The sequence below is a fragment of the Vombatus ursinus genome, unplaced genomic scaffold (genome assembly GCF_900497805.2).
Source record: "Vombatus ursinus unplaced genomic scaffold, bare-nosed wombat genome assembly UNPS02014821.1, whole genome shotgun sequence".
NCBI lineage: Eukaryota > Metazoa > Chordata > Mammalia > Diprotodontia > Vombatidae > Vombatus > Vombatus ursinus.
This window is the reverse complement of record NW_020954599.1, coordinates 11,439,178-11,459,935: the sequence shown is the minus strand read 5'-3', so window position 1 is coordinate 11,459,935 and position 20,758 is coordinate 11,439,178. Positions and strand designations below refer to the sequence as shown.

The following is a 20,758-nucleotide window of genomic DNA, read 5'->3' as shown; positions in this document are numbered from 1 at the left end:
TAGACAGTTTACCAGCTATTTATTACAATAACTGATACTATAAATTTTTTTATTCATTTTTTAAGAACAATTAAAATAACTATTAATTCCTCTGGTGCCTTTTCGTATTTTACAATTTTATCAGATGCTTCCTGAGAAAATGTCATTATCCCCAATCCAATGCATATTCAACATCCTCAGAAACAAAAGTGCTTTGTTTTCGCCAGGTACCAGGTAGCCCTTTGTGGGCTTTGTACCATTCCTTATATCATTTAAATTAAATAAATCTTCTGTACCTTCCCCAATCTACACAACACAGGCTGGTCAAATGCTGCCTTACCAGAAACTGATGGACACAGGGCAAAAGGACTAGATCAGCAAGGGTGAAATAGAGCCCTTCTGCAAAGAGATGGTCCAGAGGTGGCAGATCCAAGGTTTGCATTTTCCTGATGTGCACAGGCTCCCGAGGGGTCTCAGCAGGGGCTTCCTGGACTCTGAGCCTGGATAATGCCACCCTGAGCTCTAGGTTCTCTGTGGGAGGCTTGGCACTTTCTCCGAGCGCTCCTTGGTGCCCAGAGCCAGGACTCTGCCTAGGTACTTCCACCTCCTGCTGCTGCTTCAGCTTTTGCCTACGGATTTTGTCATCATTGTGCACTCTCACAGGCTCCCTGAGCTTCTTCTCCAGCTGCAGCATCTCCTCTGGGATAGGGGACTGGGGCTTGAGAGGCTCACTTAGGAATCTCTCCACAGCCAGCGGGATGCTGAGCTCACAGAGTCTGGTCCACTGGCTCACCTACAAGAAAAGAAACTAGATGATAATAGGACCATAAGATGAATCTTTACTGGAAACTGAGTGAGATCTGCACAGGATTTTAAAGAGTGGCGAAGACTCATACCTCACAGTCCTGCACACATCCTGCATTCCTAAAGCATGAGGCCATTAGAAAGCAACAGATGAAAGACTTTGCCTTCATGAGTTCCTGCCTCTCTCCAGATTCTTTAAAAGGGGAAAAAGTCACTCCATATTCAGTGTTTACTGATCACCATTAACTATATCCACAGAAGTGATCTTAGAACTACCCAAAATTTAAAAAGATTGTTAAAAAACATCTGTTAATGACCAAATGCCTAAAGCCTCAAGGAGAAAAAAATCCCAACCCAGGTAATTTGCCACCATTTGCACAGAAACACTACAGGCCAGGAATTAACCCATTTTCTATGAACTCTTTAAATATGGAGTAAACCAGAAGTATAGAATATATAAACATGTAGGTATACACACATACACATATATACACACACATATATGTATGTTATAGTTATGAGAAAAGTAGATGGCTCAGAGAATAGTGTTGGATTTAAAGACCTGAGTTCAAATCCTGTCTCAAACACTCACTGCATAATGGTGAGCAAGTCACTTAACCTTTCTCAGCCTTAGTTTCCTCATCTGTAAAATGGGGATAACAATAGCAACCTACTTCCCAGGGTTGTCGTGAGGCTCAAATGAGGTAATGTGTAAAGTACTTTGTAAGCCTCAAACTACTGTAAAAATGCTAGCTAGCTATTATTACACAGCAGCACAGCACAGTGGATAACGTAATGGACTTGGAGTCAGGACAACCTGGGTCTAAATCCTGTCTCTCATATTTACAAGGTGCATGACACCAGACAAGTCACTTAACCTCTCTTAGTTGCACTTTCCTTATCTGTAAAATGGTGATAATACCTGTATTACCTAACTCAAAGGATTGTTGTGAGTCTACAATGAGAAACATAAATGAAGAGCTTTGCAAACTGTAAAGCACTATACAATAATCAATGAAACCACAAGCATTTACTAAACACATAGTAGGTGCCAATGAGTGAGAATACAAAGACAAAAATGACAGACTCCCTGCCCACAAGAAGCTTGTATTCTATGAGAGGAGACATGCACTATATGGCGAGTAGGGTATGTTCAGGGAAGACTAGTACCTCTGGTGTGAGGGCTGCCAAGCCCTTTTTAGGGCTGCTCTCCACCTGTGCTGTCCACCTGATCCACCCAACTCTCACCTGTGGCTCCAAGAAGCTTTACCAGGCACAGTGGCCACACCCCAGTGAACCCTTTTGGCAGATGGGCTAACCCAGGTTGAGGGTAACCAAGCAGTCTCAAACCTTTTGGTGAGTTAGGGAGGTGTCTACCCCAAGTATATGAAGACTTCCCCTGTGGAATGGGTGGATGAGAACAATTGGTTCCAATGGCCATGAAGGCAGGTGCTGTGGAGCCTGGTTAGACATCAAAGATGCCAAGGTCATCCACTGCATCCTGAGCCATCACCTGTCGTCTTGACTGTCCTGCCACTGGACTAAGACAACTCGGTGAGTCTGACAACTTCATGCAACTCTGCCTCACTTTAATTTATTCACAAATCAAAAGACATAATCCATACCATTTTACCAATCTCAAAGTCCTGTGGCAACAGACAAGTAACAAAGCAGCAGGTACAGATTCACTGGAAGCTGTAGTCACAACCCAGACCATAGGGTCATCTGCCCACTGGAAGCAGCAGCCGGATTCAGAAGTTCCCTGGGTGTCTTAGCAGCCTTTTAAGGACCTCACTGCTCACGTCCTGGTATGAAGAAGGGGCTAGACAAGCTGCCCTAAAATCCGTCCAAATTATCCAACCCTGGCCTGTTTACCGCCCTGCAGTTGAAACACCAAAAAATGTACAAAAATTTCTGCAAAGATGATTCCACTCACCAGTGGTACATGGAATGTGCACACACTTATGGACAACATGAAATACAGCAGACCTAAAAGATGAACAGTTCTTGTTGCAGGGATCATATCCAAATAGCAGCCCTGAGTGAAACAAGGCTGGCAAATGAAGGCCAGCTTACTGAAGGCACAGCAGCACACGCGTTTTTCTGTAGATTTTGCAATCAAAACCCATGTAGTCAAGAAGCTTGTATGCCTACCAAAAGGAGTGAGTGACAGGCTCATGAATGCAATTGCCACTTGCAGGAAAGTACCATGCCACCATCATCAATGCCTATGCTTCCACTGTGATGAACCTTGACGAGGTCAAAGAAAAAGTTTATGGAGATCTGGAGATCTCATCATCGATGTTCTATAAGAGGTGACTTTAATGCAAGAGTAGGCACAGACTACTAGATGTGGCAAGGACTGCCTGTGAGGAATGGAGTTGGAAACAGTAATAGCAATGGTCACTTGCTACTGAAGACTTGTGCATCTCATACTTTCTCATCACCAACACTGTCTTCCACTTACCTAAATGCAATGAAATTTCATGGATGTACCCTCACAGAAAACACTGATATTTAATACACTATGTCACTATAAGGAGAAGAGACAGACAGGATATGAGAGAGATGAAGGCAATGTGTAGTGCAGAGTGCTGGATGAATGCTAGATATCCACATTCAACAAAAGTGGCACCAAGGCAAGATGTCATCGTCACCAAATTAGAGCACTTTGAGCAGAAACAATTCATTGCTAACTTGGACAGAAAGCTGAGCCAACACACACTTGGCAACAGTGCAGCAGAAAAAGACTGCACAGCTTTCAGAGATTCGGTGTACAACACTGCATTTTCTCATCTAGGTCAGAACACTCTCAAACATCAAGATTGGTTTGACAAAAATGATAGGGAAATCCAGAAACTGCTAAATGAAAAACAAGAATTCCACAGTTTGCCAGCAGAATAATTCATCCCTCTCTAAGAAGGCAGCATTTAACTTCATCAAAAATAAAGTACAAGTGAAGCTTAGAGAGAGGCAGGATGCTTGGCTCAATTAAGAAGGCAAATGAAAATCAGTTTTATGCTGATAGTAACAATTCAAAGCATTTTTATGATGCCCTGAAGGTTATTTATGGGCCAAAGACCTATGGTGTGTCTCAACTACTCAGTCCTGATAGAACCACATTGATTAGTAATAAAGACATGATCCTGGAGAGATGGGCCGAACACTTCCGTAGTGTTCTCAACACTCAATGCTGATGCCACTGACCATTTACTTCAGGTTGAAGTCAAGCCTTCTCTAGCCAAATTTCCAACTGAAGAAGAGGTTTTGAAAGCCATTAGGACTCCTCTCCTGTGGCAAAGCACCTGGTGTTGATTCTATTCCAACTGAGATTTACAAGGTGAAGAGTCCACTGCTCATACAAAAGCTGACTGAAATTTTTTGGGTTACATGGCAAGAGGAGGTTTTCCCCCAGGAGTTCAAGGATGACTCCATTGTCCACCTCTATAAAGGTAAAGGAAATAGAGGTGTCTCTCTCTTAGTCAATGCTGGCAAGATTCTTGCCAGACCCCTCCTTGATAGATTAATCCTTCACGTGGAAGGTGGTCATCTACCTGAGAGCCAGTATGGATTTGGAAAGGGCCCAGGAATGGTCAATATGGTACTTGCTGCCCAACAACTCCAGGAGAAATGCCAGGAGCAGAACAGGTCTGTACACAACATTCATTGATCTGGCCAAAGCCTTTGATGCTGTCAGTCATGAGGGCTTATGGAAGATTATGTCAAAACTTGATTGCCCATAGAAGTTCATCACTACTGTATGTCAATTTTATGACACCTTGCTTGTCTGGGGTTCTGGATAATGAATGATGCTCTTGCACCTTTCCAGTCACCAATGGAGTGAAGCAAGGCTGTGTGCTTACTCCCATGCTTTTTACCATGATGTTTTCAGCCATGTTGTCAAATGCCAGGAAACTGAATCACTTCCATGTGAATTATCAGATTCTGAAGATCACCTAGCAAGGTAAGGTACTGGACATTAAGGTCCTTTCTTGAATAAAACTGCCAAGCATTTACACTCTACCGCAGAGAGCGCAACTCTGATGGGCGGTCCACATTATTCAAATGCTAAATGTATACTTGCCTAAAAGACTATTTTACAGAGAACTCATACAAGGCAAACATTCACATGGTGGTCAGAAGAAGCCACACAAGGACACTCTCAAGGTCTTTCTGAACTACTTTGGAATTGATTGCATGACACAGGAGTCCCTGGCTAAGGACCCACTCAGAGTGGCATAACCACATCTAAGAAGGTGCTGTGCTCTATGAGCAAAGAACTAAAGAAATAGCTCAAAAATGCAAGATGAAGAAATTTAGAGAATCTACCCCAAATGTTCACATGGACTATGTGTGCCTGACCTGTAGAAGAGCACTTTGAGCTCATATTCATCTGATCAGCCATAACATAGTGATGTCATTTTGGTCCTCTTCAAGACTGAAGGACACCAAGCAACCAACCAACTACACTACATACCACATAACAGATATAACTAAAGATCAGGTGGATACATGGGCATTTAAGGGTGGGGGGGGGGGGGGGAGAGATCCAGAGCAGTTTCATTCAGGAGATGGGGCTTAAGCAGATGACTGGAGGAAGCCAGGCATCTTAGAAGCAGAGTTGAGGAAGGAGAGCACTCCAGGTAAAGGGGGAAAATGGAAGACGAACTGTTGTATCTGAGGAACAGCAAGAAGGCCAGTTTTTGGCTGACTGCACAATACAGGGAGAGTCATTCATAATAAATCTAGAAAGGTAAGTTGGGACCAGGTTGTTAAGCGGCTCATTTTGTGGTATGAATATAGACTTTATTTTTAAGTAATAGTAGAAGAAAAAAATAAATTATGTACTCACTTCAGCACAAGCTTTTAAACAGGTCTTCTTAAAACCCAGCAGCTCCAAAACTTCCTTCTTCGATGTATCTGCTTCATATGTTTTCTGGATTATGTGTCTTAATGTGACAGAGAGTCCTGCCCGACAGAAATTATCAGCTTTCTTTACTGCCACAGGTAAACAGCAGCTCTGGACCATTACTGGCAGCTCCTGCCTTGAGACGATCTGAACTTCCAGATCCTGGGGAAGTACAGTGTGTAAAAGAGCAACATCTGCATTCTCTTTGCTGGAGACTAAGAAAACTCTCAAGTCTTTGCAGTCACAGTAAGACAACAGAAACAAGGTTATAGATGTATGCAGGGGGAAGATACAATTCTCCATCTGATGAGAAAATTCCAAATAAAGGTGTTCTTCTGCAAAGCTTTTCCCACTGCCTTTCATCTTCCTTCCTGAACTGGATCTGAAAAGGAAATCAGAGTAATTAAAGTAAGCCTTAGGACACAAAAATTTAAAGGTAAAAGTGTAGACATCTTTTTTAAAAGCTTACTCCAAAAACACAGGGAAGGAACTAATTGGACAGACAAGCTTTCCTATTATCTTGCCAGGGCCCAGACCTCCACAACACGCTTAAATACCAAGTCCCTCCCCAACTTTCAGTTCCCCTTATATGCTGTCTTCTCCTATTAGAATGTAAGAGCAGTGGGGGAGGTGGGGGAAAGGGGGACGGCAGAGCCAAGATGGTGGAGTGAAGTCATTATTTTTGCCCAGCTCTCCCAACATACCCCTCTATAAAAAAAAACATTAAAAAGCACATCAAACTGAATTGAGTGGGAAAACCAACAAAAAGTCAGTCAGCCCATGGCAGCTTAAGACGACAGATAAAGAGGTCTGAGTACTCTATGGTTGGGGCTGGCTGGGAGCTTGGCATGGTGGCAGTAGCACTGGCTACCGGCAATGGGGCAGCACCCAGGAACAGTAAGGAGGCTGAATACCTGATCAGAAGGAGATCTCAAGGGTCCCTTTACAAGCATTGCAAACAGGATCAGTGACATTTGGCAGCTCTATGATCTAGATCTGGGTCATAGTTCCAAGGTAGAGAGGAATAGTCACAGTCACAAGGGAACACAGCCCCTACCTGTGTAAGGACCAGAGTGCAGACCAGGAATAAAATGGACAGCGACCAGACCTCTCCACAGATCATACCACTTTGAAAACACCAAAAACCCCACAGATCCCCAGACTATAATAGTTCAGGCCCATCATTCCTCCCTCCAGAGGTGAGCAAAGCCCAACTCAAATATAAAGTTCAAAGTCAAGAAATAATCTGGAAAGTGAGTAAACAACAACAAAGAATCTGACCATTAAAAACTATCGTGACGGGGAAGTTCAAGACACAAACTCAGAATATACCAACTTGAAAACATCTACAAGCAAAGCCTCAAAAAAATGATGAAGACTGGACACAAGCCCAACAAGAATTCCTAGAAGAGCTAAAGAAAGATTTACAAAGAACAAAAAAAGAAATTATTTTAAAAATCGAAGAATAATAGAGGAGAAATTGGGGAAAGACATGAGAGCAATGCAAGAAAATTATGAAAAGAGAATTGACAACTTGTTAAAAGAGGCACCAAAAAACTGGAGAAAATAACATTTTAAAAATTAGAATGGTTATGTGGAAGCTAATGACTCTAAGAGATATCAAGAAACAATAAAACAAAGTCAAAAGACTTAAAAAAAAATAGAATGTAGAAGCACTGGTTGCCTTGCTTGCTTACATTTATATTCCTAGTACTGAGAATAATGCCTGGCACATAATAAAGGCTTTATGAGAATTTTTATTACAGCACTTGTGAAGGATGAGTTAGGCACTGTGAATATTACCCTCATTCTGCAGATGAGGAACATTAAGTAGAAAGAGGTTTTAAGCAAATTGCCCAAACATCATTAAGTTTCCAATTCACATCTGAGCCTTCCACTAAGCCACACTGCACTACTGATTAGGAGTTTATCTAAAGCAAATGATATTTTAAATCTGCTGAGATTTTGATTATTAAACATGTATATTCCCCAAAAGGCAAACATTCGAATTTTTCACAGCTGAAATTTAGAGTATATATAGCTTATTTTTTTTTAAAAGATACAAATCCATTAATCACCATAAAGTACCATCAATGTCTATTCAAGGTCATTCCAGTATATCTTTTAATACTGTGATCAGATGTGGTCAGACTTTACATTTGGTTTACATACAGCCTGAGCCCTGAAACTGGGGACTGTTGCATTCTACCACTTTACAAAATTCCCTGGGAGCTAATTTATAAATCACAGAGCTACCACTAGATGGCACCCCTTAAAAGCACTGACTGTGGAAACCTGCTGCTCTAACAAGAAAATAACTTAGAACAGGCAAGAAACATCCCAATACAATAGCTTTAAAATGTACAAACACATCCCTCTGCTTGCTATAAACTGGGTACTTAACAGTGGCAGTACATTTAATTCTGGTGAAAACAATTCCCACTGGCACTAAAACTTCTGATATTCCCTTCACTCATGATTCATCTTTAATTGCCAACTAATCTTGGGCTCCTTAAGCTTTTTAACTGGACTAATTCCCTCTAATCCCGACCTCTTCCCACCACTTTCACTATTCCTTCTAAAACCCACATTGTATGGTTAAACTGCCCCTTCCCCCTCCAGCTCTTCCTTCTACACTGTTGACCACCTTTCTTCCTCCCTTGGCTTCCATGACTTCCTGGTTCACCCCCTGATTGGCTTGCCAGATGTCTGAATACTTCTCACTAGTTCTTTCTCCTTCTGCCCTCTAAGTGTGGTCTCCTTCATGTCTCTATACATTCTCTGGTGATGTCACCTGTTCCCAAATTTAGCTAGCTAAACTCCAATGTCTCATAAGATCATCTCTAACTTCTTGCTCAACTTTTTGACACTGCTGTCCCACTAACTCCTCAAAATTCACCAGGTGAAAACTAAACACCTCACCTTCCTTACCTCACCTTAAACATGGTCTTCCTTTTCTCACTTTCTCTATTCCTGTCGGCCATGCTTATAACCTTGAAGTCACCTTTGACTCTTGCCTCTCACACACATCAAACATGAGTGTTTGTCACATCCTTTCACTTTGGTCTCCAAGACATTTCTTGCATTGATTCTGGCTTCTTTACTCACACTGACTCCACCCTGATTCAGGTCCTTATAACACCTCAACCTTCTGCTCCCTGCTTCTGCACTGTGCTAAGTGCCTTAACAGTATTATCACATTTGAGCCTCACAACCCTGGGAGGTACCTGCTATTATTATCCTTATTTTGCAGATCAGGAAACTGAGGCAAACAGAGGTTAACTGATTTGCCCAAGGTCACAAAACTGGTGTCTGAGGCCACATATGAAGTCAGGTCTTCCTGACTCTAGGCCTAGCACTCTCATCCATGAGGTACCAAAGTTGAAAATTGAATGACTGCAAGGATGGTGGTCCTCAAAAGAAAGTTATATTTGGAAAGGGATGTAGGAAAATAACTAATTCTGTTTGGAACTTGTTGAGTTTGAGATGCCTACAGGACATCCAGTTTGAAAAGTGTGATTGGTAGAAGGGAAGAGTAAGATTGGATAGAAAGATCTGGGGGTTATTTCCATAAAGATAATTAGACTCAAGGGAACTAAGTGAGAGAATATGGAGCAAAGGTTATTAACCGAGGATCAAGGAACACAATTTTTTTAACATTCTGATAATTGTATTTCAGTATAATTGATTTCCTTTATAATTTCCTATATAAGTTTATTTTATTCATTTAAAAACACTTTTTTTTGAGAGGGTCAAAGGCTTTATCAGACTGTCACTGGGATCCATGACACAAAATTCTTAAGAATCCTTGATTCAAAGAAAGAAAAGGGCCCACAAAGCCCACAGTAAGAGTGTGATATGAATAATAAAACAAAAGGAAAGACTGAGAGAGAACCTTCAAACAGACAGAACTGACAGGGAACAAAGTGATGAAAACTCAGAGAAGGGAGAGAATCCAAGAGGAAAAAGGTGTTGAATGCTGAAGAAACATCCAGAAAGATGATGCCTGGAAAAGGCCAAGAGATGTGGTGATTAAGAAATATTGGCATCTTCAGAGAATGCAGTTTTACAGTAACTCTCACGCCGCAGTAGATTGTCCTCCTTTATGTCAGATCTCCAGATCCACACCAGGCTTTGTTCAATCCCTCAAAATCAGGGGCTTTGAACCTTTTCAACCTGTCTCTCTTTGGCAGTCTAATGAAGCCTATGGATCTCTTCTCAGAATAACTTTTAAATATAGAGGGTTACAAAGGAAACCAATTATACTGAAATACAATTTTCAAAATATTAAAAAGTCCAGGAACACCAGTTTTAAAACCCCTGATCTAAATGATTATCCGAGGTAATCTAAATTAGACATAACTGATTAAAATGAAACTATTACTGAGCAAACTACCTTTTTCCTACTTGGTTTTATATTCAGAGACAATTAAAGAGTATACACATAAAAAAAATCAGCTGAACATTTATATATATGCATATATACATAGGAATGTATGCATATACATACATATATATGCATATATACATAGGAATGTATGCATATACATACATATATATGTATGAAATAAAACTAATAGGGGAGGAAAAAATAAAAATCTATGTCTACCACAAGTTTTCAGTCTAGTTGAGGAGTTTTCCCCTGGCATTCTCCATTGGATTAACTCACAGATCCTCCAAATTTACCTCTTCTATTAGTGTGCCAAGGAGAAAAGACACCTAAGTGCTTGCCAGAAGTAGCACAAGAAGGTATTTCCTGAATTGGAGAAACTGCAGATTATAAAACTAACCTTGTTAATATACATGTTTTCCTTTGCAACTAGTATATTATACTCTTTTAAAATTCCTTTTCACGTACATACAAATACACAAAATCAGTATAATTATGTATTTGCCATCTTTCAGGGGCTAAGTGACCCTCAAGGACATGCACAATATTCCACTGTTTAATATTTAGCATTTTTAAATACTCATATAATAATATGGATTAATGATAACTTGCCTCACAAAAACAGTTTAAAACTAATGATATATACGTGAAAATATAAAGTAGTTTTAGTTGTCTTGACAATATTTTTAAAAATTTAATTTCCAATATGCATTTAGATATTGAAAGAAAGGATTATTTCTCTTATATTAATAATCAATTATCAAGATTAAGATTTTTCTTTTCTATTTCCTTATTCAAAGTCCAGTCTCTCAAGATTTCAGACCTGCCTAAAATTACCCCACCTTGACCATCTTACTAGGTGGAATTGTTAACTCATTCTACTAGAAAACCTTAAAAAGAAAATCTAATTTAGGTGAATTTCCACTCATTTCTACTCAGGCTTGAGCAGGGGATAGATCCCTTTGTCTAGACTGACTAAGGTGAGAGAAATCTAGCTTGAGATGAGTGTCTCTTTGTCCATAAGTGACATGATCAATCACATACCCAACCCCTCATTAGAACAGGTCTACTTTTCATTAGAATATTCATTCTCTCATTAATTGTTAACCAGAGCTAATTACTTTCTGTCAGAAACACCCACTCTTCCAAGGGTCTCTACAGGTCTTTGGTTTGTGAGAGAAAGCCAAATGACCATCTTTTTGTTAATTATTGGCTAGTCATAATTAATAAAATTATTAATTATCCAGAAACCTTCTTGAACTTTTCACGTCACAATGTCTTCTTTGAAATTTAAAAAAAATAAATTTTAAGTAACATGAGATTTTCATCTAAAAAAACTGTTAGTCATCCTTGCCCATTACATAGTAAAATAACTTACACAAGCTAGTATCTTGTGGACCTAAGTTTGGTAACTTTTTATTTTGGGGTCTTCCAAATGTCTATTTTTTGCTGTAAGTTTGCGAAACTGGTCATCCCTTCATATTGCCTCCCTAACTGAGGAATTTGATGGTTGATTATCTCCATGTTATGAACCTTCGAATGTCATGAATCATCTGCTGAGTCTCCACAGGTCCTGGAGCCCAGACCTAGCTCCTCCTGGTCACCCTTCTGTTAACACCCAGCAGCGCCATTTACTCGTCCTCTTGGCTTCCATAGGAGCTATGCTGCCATTTCTCCAGAGAAAGACTAAGCAATCAGCAATCAAAGCTACGAAACATTGAAGCTGAAAGGAGCTCAGAAAACCTTCATCCCTTCCTTGGACCTGCCAATTTTCCAGAGGAAATTGTTTTGTTGAGGAAATGGGCAAGTAAAGAGAAAAATAAAAACAGAATCCTTCTGCTATTTTGGGGATCAAGATTTAAAAAAAAATCTTTTGTAACACACCTCAGCTTTGACAACAAGCTGAAATGAAACATTTTCAGAGATGAGGAGGTAAAGATGCCTTGAACGTAATTTTTTTTTTTAAACCATTCTAGCAGATGAGAAACACTCACCTCTAGGCCAAACAGTGGGAGAAAGAGGAGAGTCCAAAGAGAACTAGGTTGGCAGCTAGTAGAGATCCAGGGCTCTGGTTTGATCATCTGCTCTGCCAAGGAGGAAGATGTTTGGACCAGATAAGGCAGAGACGTGGTGGCTAACAGGGAGCTGACAGTCACAATAAGTAAGAGGAAAGTAAAAAAGGTACCCACCCTTGGTGAGTTCATCACTGGTCCCACATAAATAACAGGGTCCTAATAACTAGCAGATGTGGAATCACTCAAGAATCTTTGAAAGACGGGTGAGGTACTACAGGAATAAAGCACAGTAAATACCCCAATTTTCAAAAGACAGGATAACAGATTTTAGAGACGATAGACCAGGGAGCTTAACTTCCTAAGACCATCCCAGAATGTATGATTAAGGGGATGGCTAATGAACATCCAGGAAGCTAGGTGACTCTGTGGATACAGCCCTGAGCCTGGACCAAGAAGAGCTGAGTTCAAATTTAGTGTTAGACATTTACTAGCTGCATGACCTTGGGCGGGTCACCTAATCCTGTTTGCCTAATTCACTAGGGAAGGAAACGGCAAATCACTCCAGTATATTTGCCAAGAAAACTCCACACTCAGTCATGAAGAGTCAGACACAACTAACTGACTGAGCAATAACAATGGATATCTAGAAAGGAAGTAGCGATCAAAAAGACTGAGAATGAGTTCATCAAAAATGGCCATCCCACACACCTTATTTCAGTTTTTGATACAGCCATTAGACTGATACATCAGAACTATACACAGATTACCTACATTTTGGCCAAACACGACAAAAGAGGACAGTTAAGTGGATTCGGTACAAGCTTAATGGCCAAACCCAAATAGTCATTCCTAGTTTAATGTCAGCATGGAACAAAGTCTTCACTGGAATATCCCATGGACCTCTGTGTTTGGCACTGTGCCGTTTAACATTTTTATCAGTGCCTTGGATAAAGGCATAGAAAACATGCTTATCAAGTTTACAGAAGATACAGAGCCAGAAGGGGTAGCTAAGCCATTGAGTCAGAATGCAAAAAGATCTTGGCAGGATGGAAAAATAAGCCAAAACTAATACTGTGAAACAAAGTACAACACAGGCTTAAAAAAATCACCTTTGCAAGTACAATTTGAAGCAGTTGTGGCTAAATAGCAATTCATCTGAAAACAATCTGGGTACTTTACTAGGCTACAAATTGATTAAATCAATAGTGCAATATGGCAGCCAAAACAATGTTAGGCTGCATTGAAAGACCTCATGTGCAGGTCTGTGAAGATTATAATAGTATTGCTTTGCCCTGCTCTGGCCAGACCACATCAAGAGTATTTTTGACCAGTTTTGGTTTAATAAGAACTTTGATAATCTGGAGAATGTCCTGAAGGACAACACAAATGGGGAAAGACCCTGATCTCAGGCCCTATGAGAATCAACTGAAGGAACCCGGGATATTTTATCTTGAAATTATTTAGGGGAGGGGAGGTCATGAAAGGGATATGATAGCTGTTTGCAAGTTACTTTAAGGGCTATCATGTAAAAAAGGGAACAGGTTTGCTCTGCTCAGCCCGCAAAGGAAGAATGAGGGGGAAAAAGGCAGAAACTACCAAGAAAATTTAGGCTTAAGGAAACTTTTCTAACAGAGGTATCTAAAAACAGAAAGGGTTTCCTTAGGAGGTGGTGGGTTCCCCTTCATGCAAGATCTTTCAGCAAAATCTGAATGGTCAACACTGGAAATGCTATAGAGGTGATCCTATTTTAGGTTTGGGTTTGAATGGTCAAACTTTATTAAGAGTCCTTCCAACTCTCAGACTTTGTGATTCTATTCAATATTTTGTTAGCACATTGCTGATAAAGTCGAAGTTCAAAAACCAGGATCAGTGGCAATTATGACTGATTGTCAGAGCTCAGAAGTAAAAAAAAAAATGAACTTTTAATATATTTTATATACAAACCAGATAGTACTGTTAAATAAGAATTGTGTATATACAATTTAAGCAAATAGTAGAAGCTCAAGAGATAATAGTGTTGAGATGACTAGAAACCGGGAAAAGTAGTCAAGGTCAGAAGAAGTCACTGTTCACAAGGCCATTACACAGATTAAAGATTTAATGTTGCTACACAGATTCATCTTGCTTGACAGAATTCCACGGGGCATGGGTTTTCATAGCAGTTTATCTTGGCATATTCACACATAAAGAATGAACTTGATTTTATATACCAGATGTACTTTAAAAAACAAAGTTTTTTAAAAAAAAGTTGTGTTTCAATATTATTATAAATCAACTCTCTTGCAAATCAGGGTATCTTGCCAGTTACTGGAAAAAATTCTTGCCATGGTGGTCATAGGACTTGGAGTCCGTGTGTCAACTAGCATTTATTAAGTATCTACCGTGTGCTGGGGGATTTAAAAAAAAAAAAAAAAAAGGCAGATACCAAACAGTCCTTGCTCTCTTGGAGCTTGGGGCTCATAGGGTCAGGGGTCAGGAAGACCCAGTGTTCAGATCAATTAGCTGTGAGAGGCTGAGCAAGTTATTTAACCCCTCAGCTTCAGTTTCTCCATTGGTAAAAGAGATAATTACTCCAACCAAGAGGCTGAATAGAAAAAAAAAGTTTTATATCAAACTTCTCAACTAAGCATTTGGTATACTAGATGTATCAACAATTAATAGATACATCTGTGTAGGTGTATATAAAAGAACTTCCTTTACACACAGACACAGACACAGACACACACACACACACACACACTCCCAAATAGACAAGTGGTCAATGGATATGAATAGTTCTATTTGCAAACTATTAATATTCATGTAAAAAAAAGAATACTCCTGATCACTAATAAGAGAAATGCAAATCAAAACAACCCCGAGGTCTCAACACACACCCTGCAAATTGGTAAAGATGACAAAACATGGGAATCATCACTGTTGTAGCAGTAATGGCAAGAAAGGCTCACTACCACATTGTGGGTAGAGTTGTGAATCAATACAACCACTTTGGAAAGAATTCTGGAATTATGCAAATAAACTGACTAATACATCCATACCTGTGATCCAGAGATTCCATTACTAGAAATATACTAGTCATTGATAAAAAGTCCCCATATACACCAAACTATAAGAAATGATGAATGTGATTAAAAAAAAAGATGAACTTACATGAACGAATACGGACTGAAGTAAGCTGAGCCCCCAAAAAACAAAATACACAATTAAAACAGCACAAATGTAAAGAACAATCACTACAAAACAATCTAAACTGAACACTACAAAATTATAAAGAACAAATCTCACATAAGATTTTTGAGAAGATACTTCCTTCCATTACTTTGCAGAAGGGGGAGGTCCACTGGGATAGAACACTAAATATGTTTTAGATTTTTTCAACGTGCTCAGCAGTTTTGCTGATTGTTTACTCTCATTTTTATCTTTTAATCTTAAAAAAATTTTTTGTCATACGGGACAACTGGAGGAGGGGCAGGAACAATACTGGGGAAAATACAGTTAATGTAAAAACAAAAGTTATCAATAAAAAATATTTTTTTTTTAAAAATGGCTCCTACATCACAGGGTTGTTATTAGGATCAAGTGATATAACATGTAAAGTACCACACAATGTTAGCTATTTTGTCACATAAGTACTTAATAAATGCATTATGACTGTTATGTTTTGAAAGCTTATAATTTTATAACCGGAGTTTCAACAGGGCACCAAATGATAGCAGCTAAAATTGTCAAGGACTCCACCTATGGAAAATTATTAGAAAGTGACGAAAATTATCCCAAGAATTGTGTTCTCAGTGACCTTCCAGCCAAATTTAACTTATCTAATACTATTTCTATGTTGGTTTTCCATGAGATAAACATTTGCCCAGGCTATTGGATAAGAACAATCTTTGAGCCAAAGAGGAATTGTAAGAACTATAATGTTCATTCAGCACATCACTCTTTCAAAAGCTTTGGAATTCTATTAACACATCCAAAGTCAGCTCCTTGATAACTCAAGGAGACATTCTGCTTTCATTTTTTTGTTCACATAATCTATTCTATTTAATTTCACTGCTGATATACTATTCAATACTCATTTATTTAGGATCTACTATGTGCAAAGTGAAACAGAGTTTTGAAGGGGGCTGGTCTGCATCAAGACAACTCGTGCTTAAGTCTGGTCTCAAACATCTTAGTGCATGACCCTGAGCAAGCTGCTAATTTTTCAGTGGCTCAGACAATTTCTTCTTTTTTTTTTTCTGTGAGGCAATCGGGGTTCAGTGACTTGCCCAAGGTCACACAGCTAGTATGTGTCAAGTGTTTGGTTTGACGCCGGATTTGAACTCATGTGTTCCTGACTTCAGGGCCAGTGCTCTTTCCACTGCCCCTCAGAGAACTTCTGAAGACTATACATGATGGATAGTTGCCAGATCTGCAAATTTCTTCACCAAGATCAATCTTCCCTGATGTAATCACAAGTCTTGACAAAAATAAAAGTATGACAGGCACTATACCAAGTGCTAGGGGTACAAAGACAAGAGAGGGACATTCCTGTCTATTGAACAACTTAGGCTCTCATCATCTGTTAACTTTTACCTCTGCCAGAAAAATGTGGCCCAACAGATGCTAAAAGGAAAGGCCATCTAAGCCAATTAAGTGAAATACCCTGCCCAAGAAAACTTCTAAGATGGCAAAAGAGAACTTTTGGGGGGTGGGGGCAGGGGTGGGAAGGGGGGGGAAGGGAGAGAGGGAGGGGGGAGGGGGGAGGGAGGGGGAGGAAGGGGGGGAGAGAGAGAGAGAGAGAGCGCACATTTATACAGTATCTAAATTCTAAGGAGTGTACTCAAGGTCACATGTGGCCCTCTAAGTTCCCAAGTATGGCGCTTTGACTGAATCCAACCCACTTCTGATTACAAAAATTATTTCATTTGGTCCTCACAACAACCCTAGGAGGCAGGTGCTATTATTATTGTCCTGATTTTATAGTTGAGGAAACTGAGGCAAACAGAAGTTAAGTGACTTGCCCAGGTCACACAGCTAGCAAATGTCTGAGACCACATTTGAACTCGGGTCTTACTGATTATAGGCCCAGCACTCTATCCCTTCACCGCCTGGCTCCCTCTAGACAAGAGTAACCTTAGAAAAAAGGGAGGTTTTCTTCTGGGCTGCACTACAGCAGCTCACATTTACATAATACTTTAAAGTTTATAAAGTACTCTTCTTCCAGTCTTAGGGTGAAACGGCTTGCCTAGCTTCAAACATCTCTTCCAGAATCCAACACTCTTACTACTCTACATATATACCAAGTTGTCTTAGGAATTCTGATAAGGCATTAGTCACATCCAGTTCTAATTAAGAGCATAAAATCACATTCCAAAATAAGATTTAAATGATTTGTGGAATCCTTTGATACAGCTCTCCTCCTCCCTAGTGCTAGAATCATTGGCATAATTAGCCTGAGGACTTTGTATTTCCCAAAAAAGTATTAACTATTTAGTTGCAAAATCATTCTTTCCCATTCTACTACAAATAAATGTTCTCTCCACTACTCTACACTTGTACTGTGCTACACTAAACTCTGTAGGTAATTGGAAAAAAGAAAAATTATTGGGCTGTTACATGAAGACCATGTTGACTGTGCTAAGGGAAAGAAGCCTGGATCTGAGTTCAGGTCCTCTTTCTCCTGGAAAAGTTACTAAACATCTATGGGCCTGTTTTCTCATCCACAAAATGAATGCTGATCAGGATAATCTTTACGGTGCAACAGCTAGAATGTTCTTAAAATCCCATGATGTGTCTCAGGAAGTTGAAGTTTGTAGAGAGCAATTTAGAGATAACACTTCACAAGGAATTCTATAAACTGAAGTTCAATTCTAAAGGTCAAGGCATATGGACAAAAAGCTATGTTAGTATTTAAACTGCTTCTTCGGATAAGAAATTGGATTGACATGTAAAAGTAAAAAGGCTTCATGTAAACTTGGCCAAAAAGAGAATCAGAAAAGACTCTGTTGCCATGAAATCCAAATCCTTAAAGGGATTCCAAAGCTCATAATTAACAGGGATCCAAAGGGTGAATATTGATACCATTAAGGCATTTCAGCAGGGCTCGAATATAGTAGTCTACAGCTTGAAGGTTAATTACTAAAGCCAGTATCTCAGCAGTGGACTGCTTAGACTACCTTCAATTTCCAAGTGCAACACGAGGTGCTGAGTTCCACCTAAAAATAATTAAATATAATAGTTAAACTCTCATATGGTGCACAAATTATACAACAGGCAGAGAGCATTGGATACTGAGGGAAGCAGGGAGCATAATCCTTGAAACTTTAGACATCACTGACACTCCCCACCTGAATCTGCTAGCTTTTACGTTACAATAAAATGCTGCCCTTTTAAAAGGTTATGTGAAAGCTCATTATTGATTCTTTATTTCAAGCCACAAAGGACATTAAAGTTATAAGGAAAACAAGTTTAACGGGAACACTGAAAAAGTATTTTTTAATGTAACTGAAAAAGAGCAGGTTAACAGAAGCAGGAGCAGCCAAAAAGAACAATAAATTAAAGGAATGTTTAATTGAATTTCTTATTCACGTTGACCTCTTCAACTAATACTTTAAAAAATAACTAAAATAGGAAAGCGTCTTTTCAGTAAAGACAATCTCCCAGTCAGAGACTGACATTGTGACTTGCGCACCAAGGAATTAAAAAAAAAAAAAAAACAGGCCAAGGGTCTTAATATCGAATTTATTTACAAGACAAATAACAAACAGCTTATTTTTGTCATGTCATGAAGTTTCAAAATAGCTTGAAAAAAATTAAGCTATCCATTTAGATGACAAAGCTTACATTTTAAAACCGTTATAAGGAACTGTCCATCAGCTTTTGTATTTTTCCACAGGAATGTTAATTCTTCCTACTTGCATTTCCTATAAAATAATAACAAAGTTTTTCAAATCAATCTACTTAAAATTATCATTTGGCTGTAGTCAGGCATTAGCTGTTTTGGTTACCTTAAAATCTATAAATGCACAAAAAGAGTAATTTTCCCTGTCAATATCAGATCTGCTGTTAGCATTAGCTGGCACCCTCCAGGGGATCTAGGGAGCCTGAGTCTTTGTGAGCAGAGAGTCTGGTGAGAAACTCCAAGGCCACTGAGTTCCAGTAAGAGGAAGGGGAGAGTACCTGAACACTTTCATTTTATTATCAGGACTCATGATTTCATCAGTGTAAAGAACTCCTCTTGAGAAAAGCCCTCTACCACTATAGGTTTATAAATGTTCTGCTTGCATGCTGTCTCCCATTAGACTCTGAGTTCCTTGAAGCACCCCATATTTTTTCATCTCTTGCCATTTCTTTGATCCCCAGGGCTTAGCACAGTGCCTAACACATTGTAGGTGCTTAATTAAATGCTTGTTGTTGACTTCACCCAACCAAAAGTCATAGCACAGGAGTTCTCTCCTCAGTACAAGAACTTGCTTTGAAAAGATATTCTGACAGTTCTATTTCAACATAATTACTTTGTTGATCATCTATGCTATTTGACTTCATGCACTTAAAAGCATTCTGAGAAGGAATTCATAGGCTTTACCACACTGCCAAAGGGGTTCATGACACTCACACAAAAGGTTAAGAACATCTGTCTTAGGGAGTAGCAGTTTGGGACACTGAGTCTTGCCCAAGGTCACACAACCAGTACTCCTTCAAGGGAAGTCTGACTGAAGTCTTCCTAACTTAGAGGATCACAGACCTTAGAGACCTTCCATTCCAACCCCTTTATTTTACAGGTGAGCAAACCAAAGCCCAGGGGGGTTAAGTAACAAAGGTGGGATTTGACCCTAAATCTCTTTAATACCAGTTATGTTATCAACAAAGTGAATCTCAAGTGTATTTCCAGTGGTGGGTCCTATCAGATTGGTTATTGTCCCTTGTTCTGAAAGAGGACTAAAATGACATTACTAGGTTGAGGTCAAGGTACAGCTCGTCCTGCTATGGCTGACCAGACCAATACAAGCCTAGAAGGCTCTACCACAAACAAGACACAAAGGATGAGCTTAATAAATGAAGGGGCAGGGAGAATTTGGGGAGGGTTGAAGATTGGCTATCATGCCAAATTTACTTCCTGACCACTTGCTTCCTTCCAAGTCCCAACTAAAACCCCAAATTCTCCAGGAAGCCTCTTGATCCTCCATAATGCTAACCTCCAGTTTTATATACTGTGTTTGCACATAGTTGCTTGCACATTGTCTCCCTCTCCCTTTAGACTCTGAGCTGAGCTCCTTGACAGGCAGATACTTTGTGGGGGGAGGGTAGGGGTTCCTGGTATCCTCAGCCCCTAGGCCAGTGTCTGGCACACAGTAGTGCTGGCGGATAGAGTGCTGGGTCTAGAGTGGGGAAGACCTGAGTTCAAATATGGAATCAGACACTTCCTAGCTGTGTGACCCTAGGCAAGTCACTTCACTGCTATTTCAAGTTTCCCTGTGGTTAAAATGGGGATAATAATGGTGCCTACTCCCAGGATTGTTGTGAGGATCAAATGAAATAAGTGTAAAGGGCTTGGCATATAGTAAGCAGTATATAAATGTTAGCTACCATACTATCTGTTATTCCTTGCTGTGTGTCCCTGAGCAAGTCACTTAACCTCTGACTCATTTTCCTCATCTGCAAAATGAGGATGAGTCTAGC

The 20,758-nt window shown here is 39.7% G+C and overlaps 1 protein-coding gene across 6 annotated transcripts in view; it reads right to left on the bottom strand.

The window, feature by feature from the left end:
* GSTCD (glutathione S-transferase C-terminal domain containing) overlaps nucleotides 1-20,758 on the bottom strand; it is a 188,869-nt gene that overhangs the window by 167,593 nt on the left and 518 nt on the right. For 4 of the 6 annotated variants that reach the window (XM_027837493.1, XM_027837491.1, XM_027837487.1 and 1 more), the window contains exons 2-3: nucleotides 5,636-6,074; nucleotides 320-772 (exon numbers count right to left, since the gene is read on the bottom strand). In XM_027837493.1, the coding sequence (XP_027693294.1) occupies nucleotides 320-772; nucleotides 5,636-6,074 (892 nt within the window). Of the gene's footprint in view, nucleotides 1-319; nucleotides 773-5,635; nucleotides 6,075-18,922; nucleotides 19,003-20,758 lie in introns of all 6 variants that reach the window. The other 2 variants (XM_027837489.1, XM_027837490.1) reach the window with 1 other exon arrangement.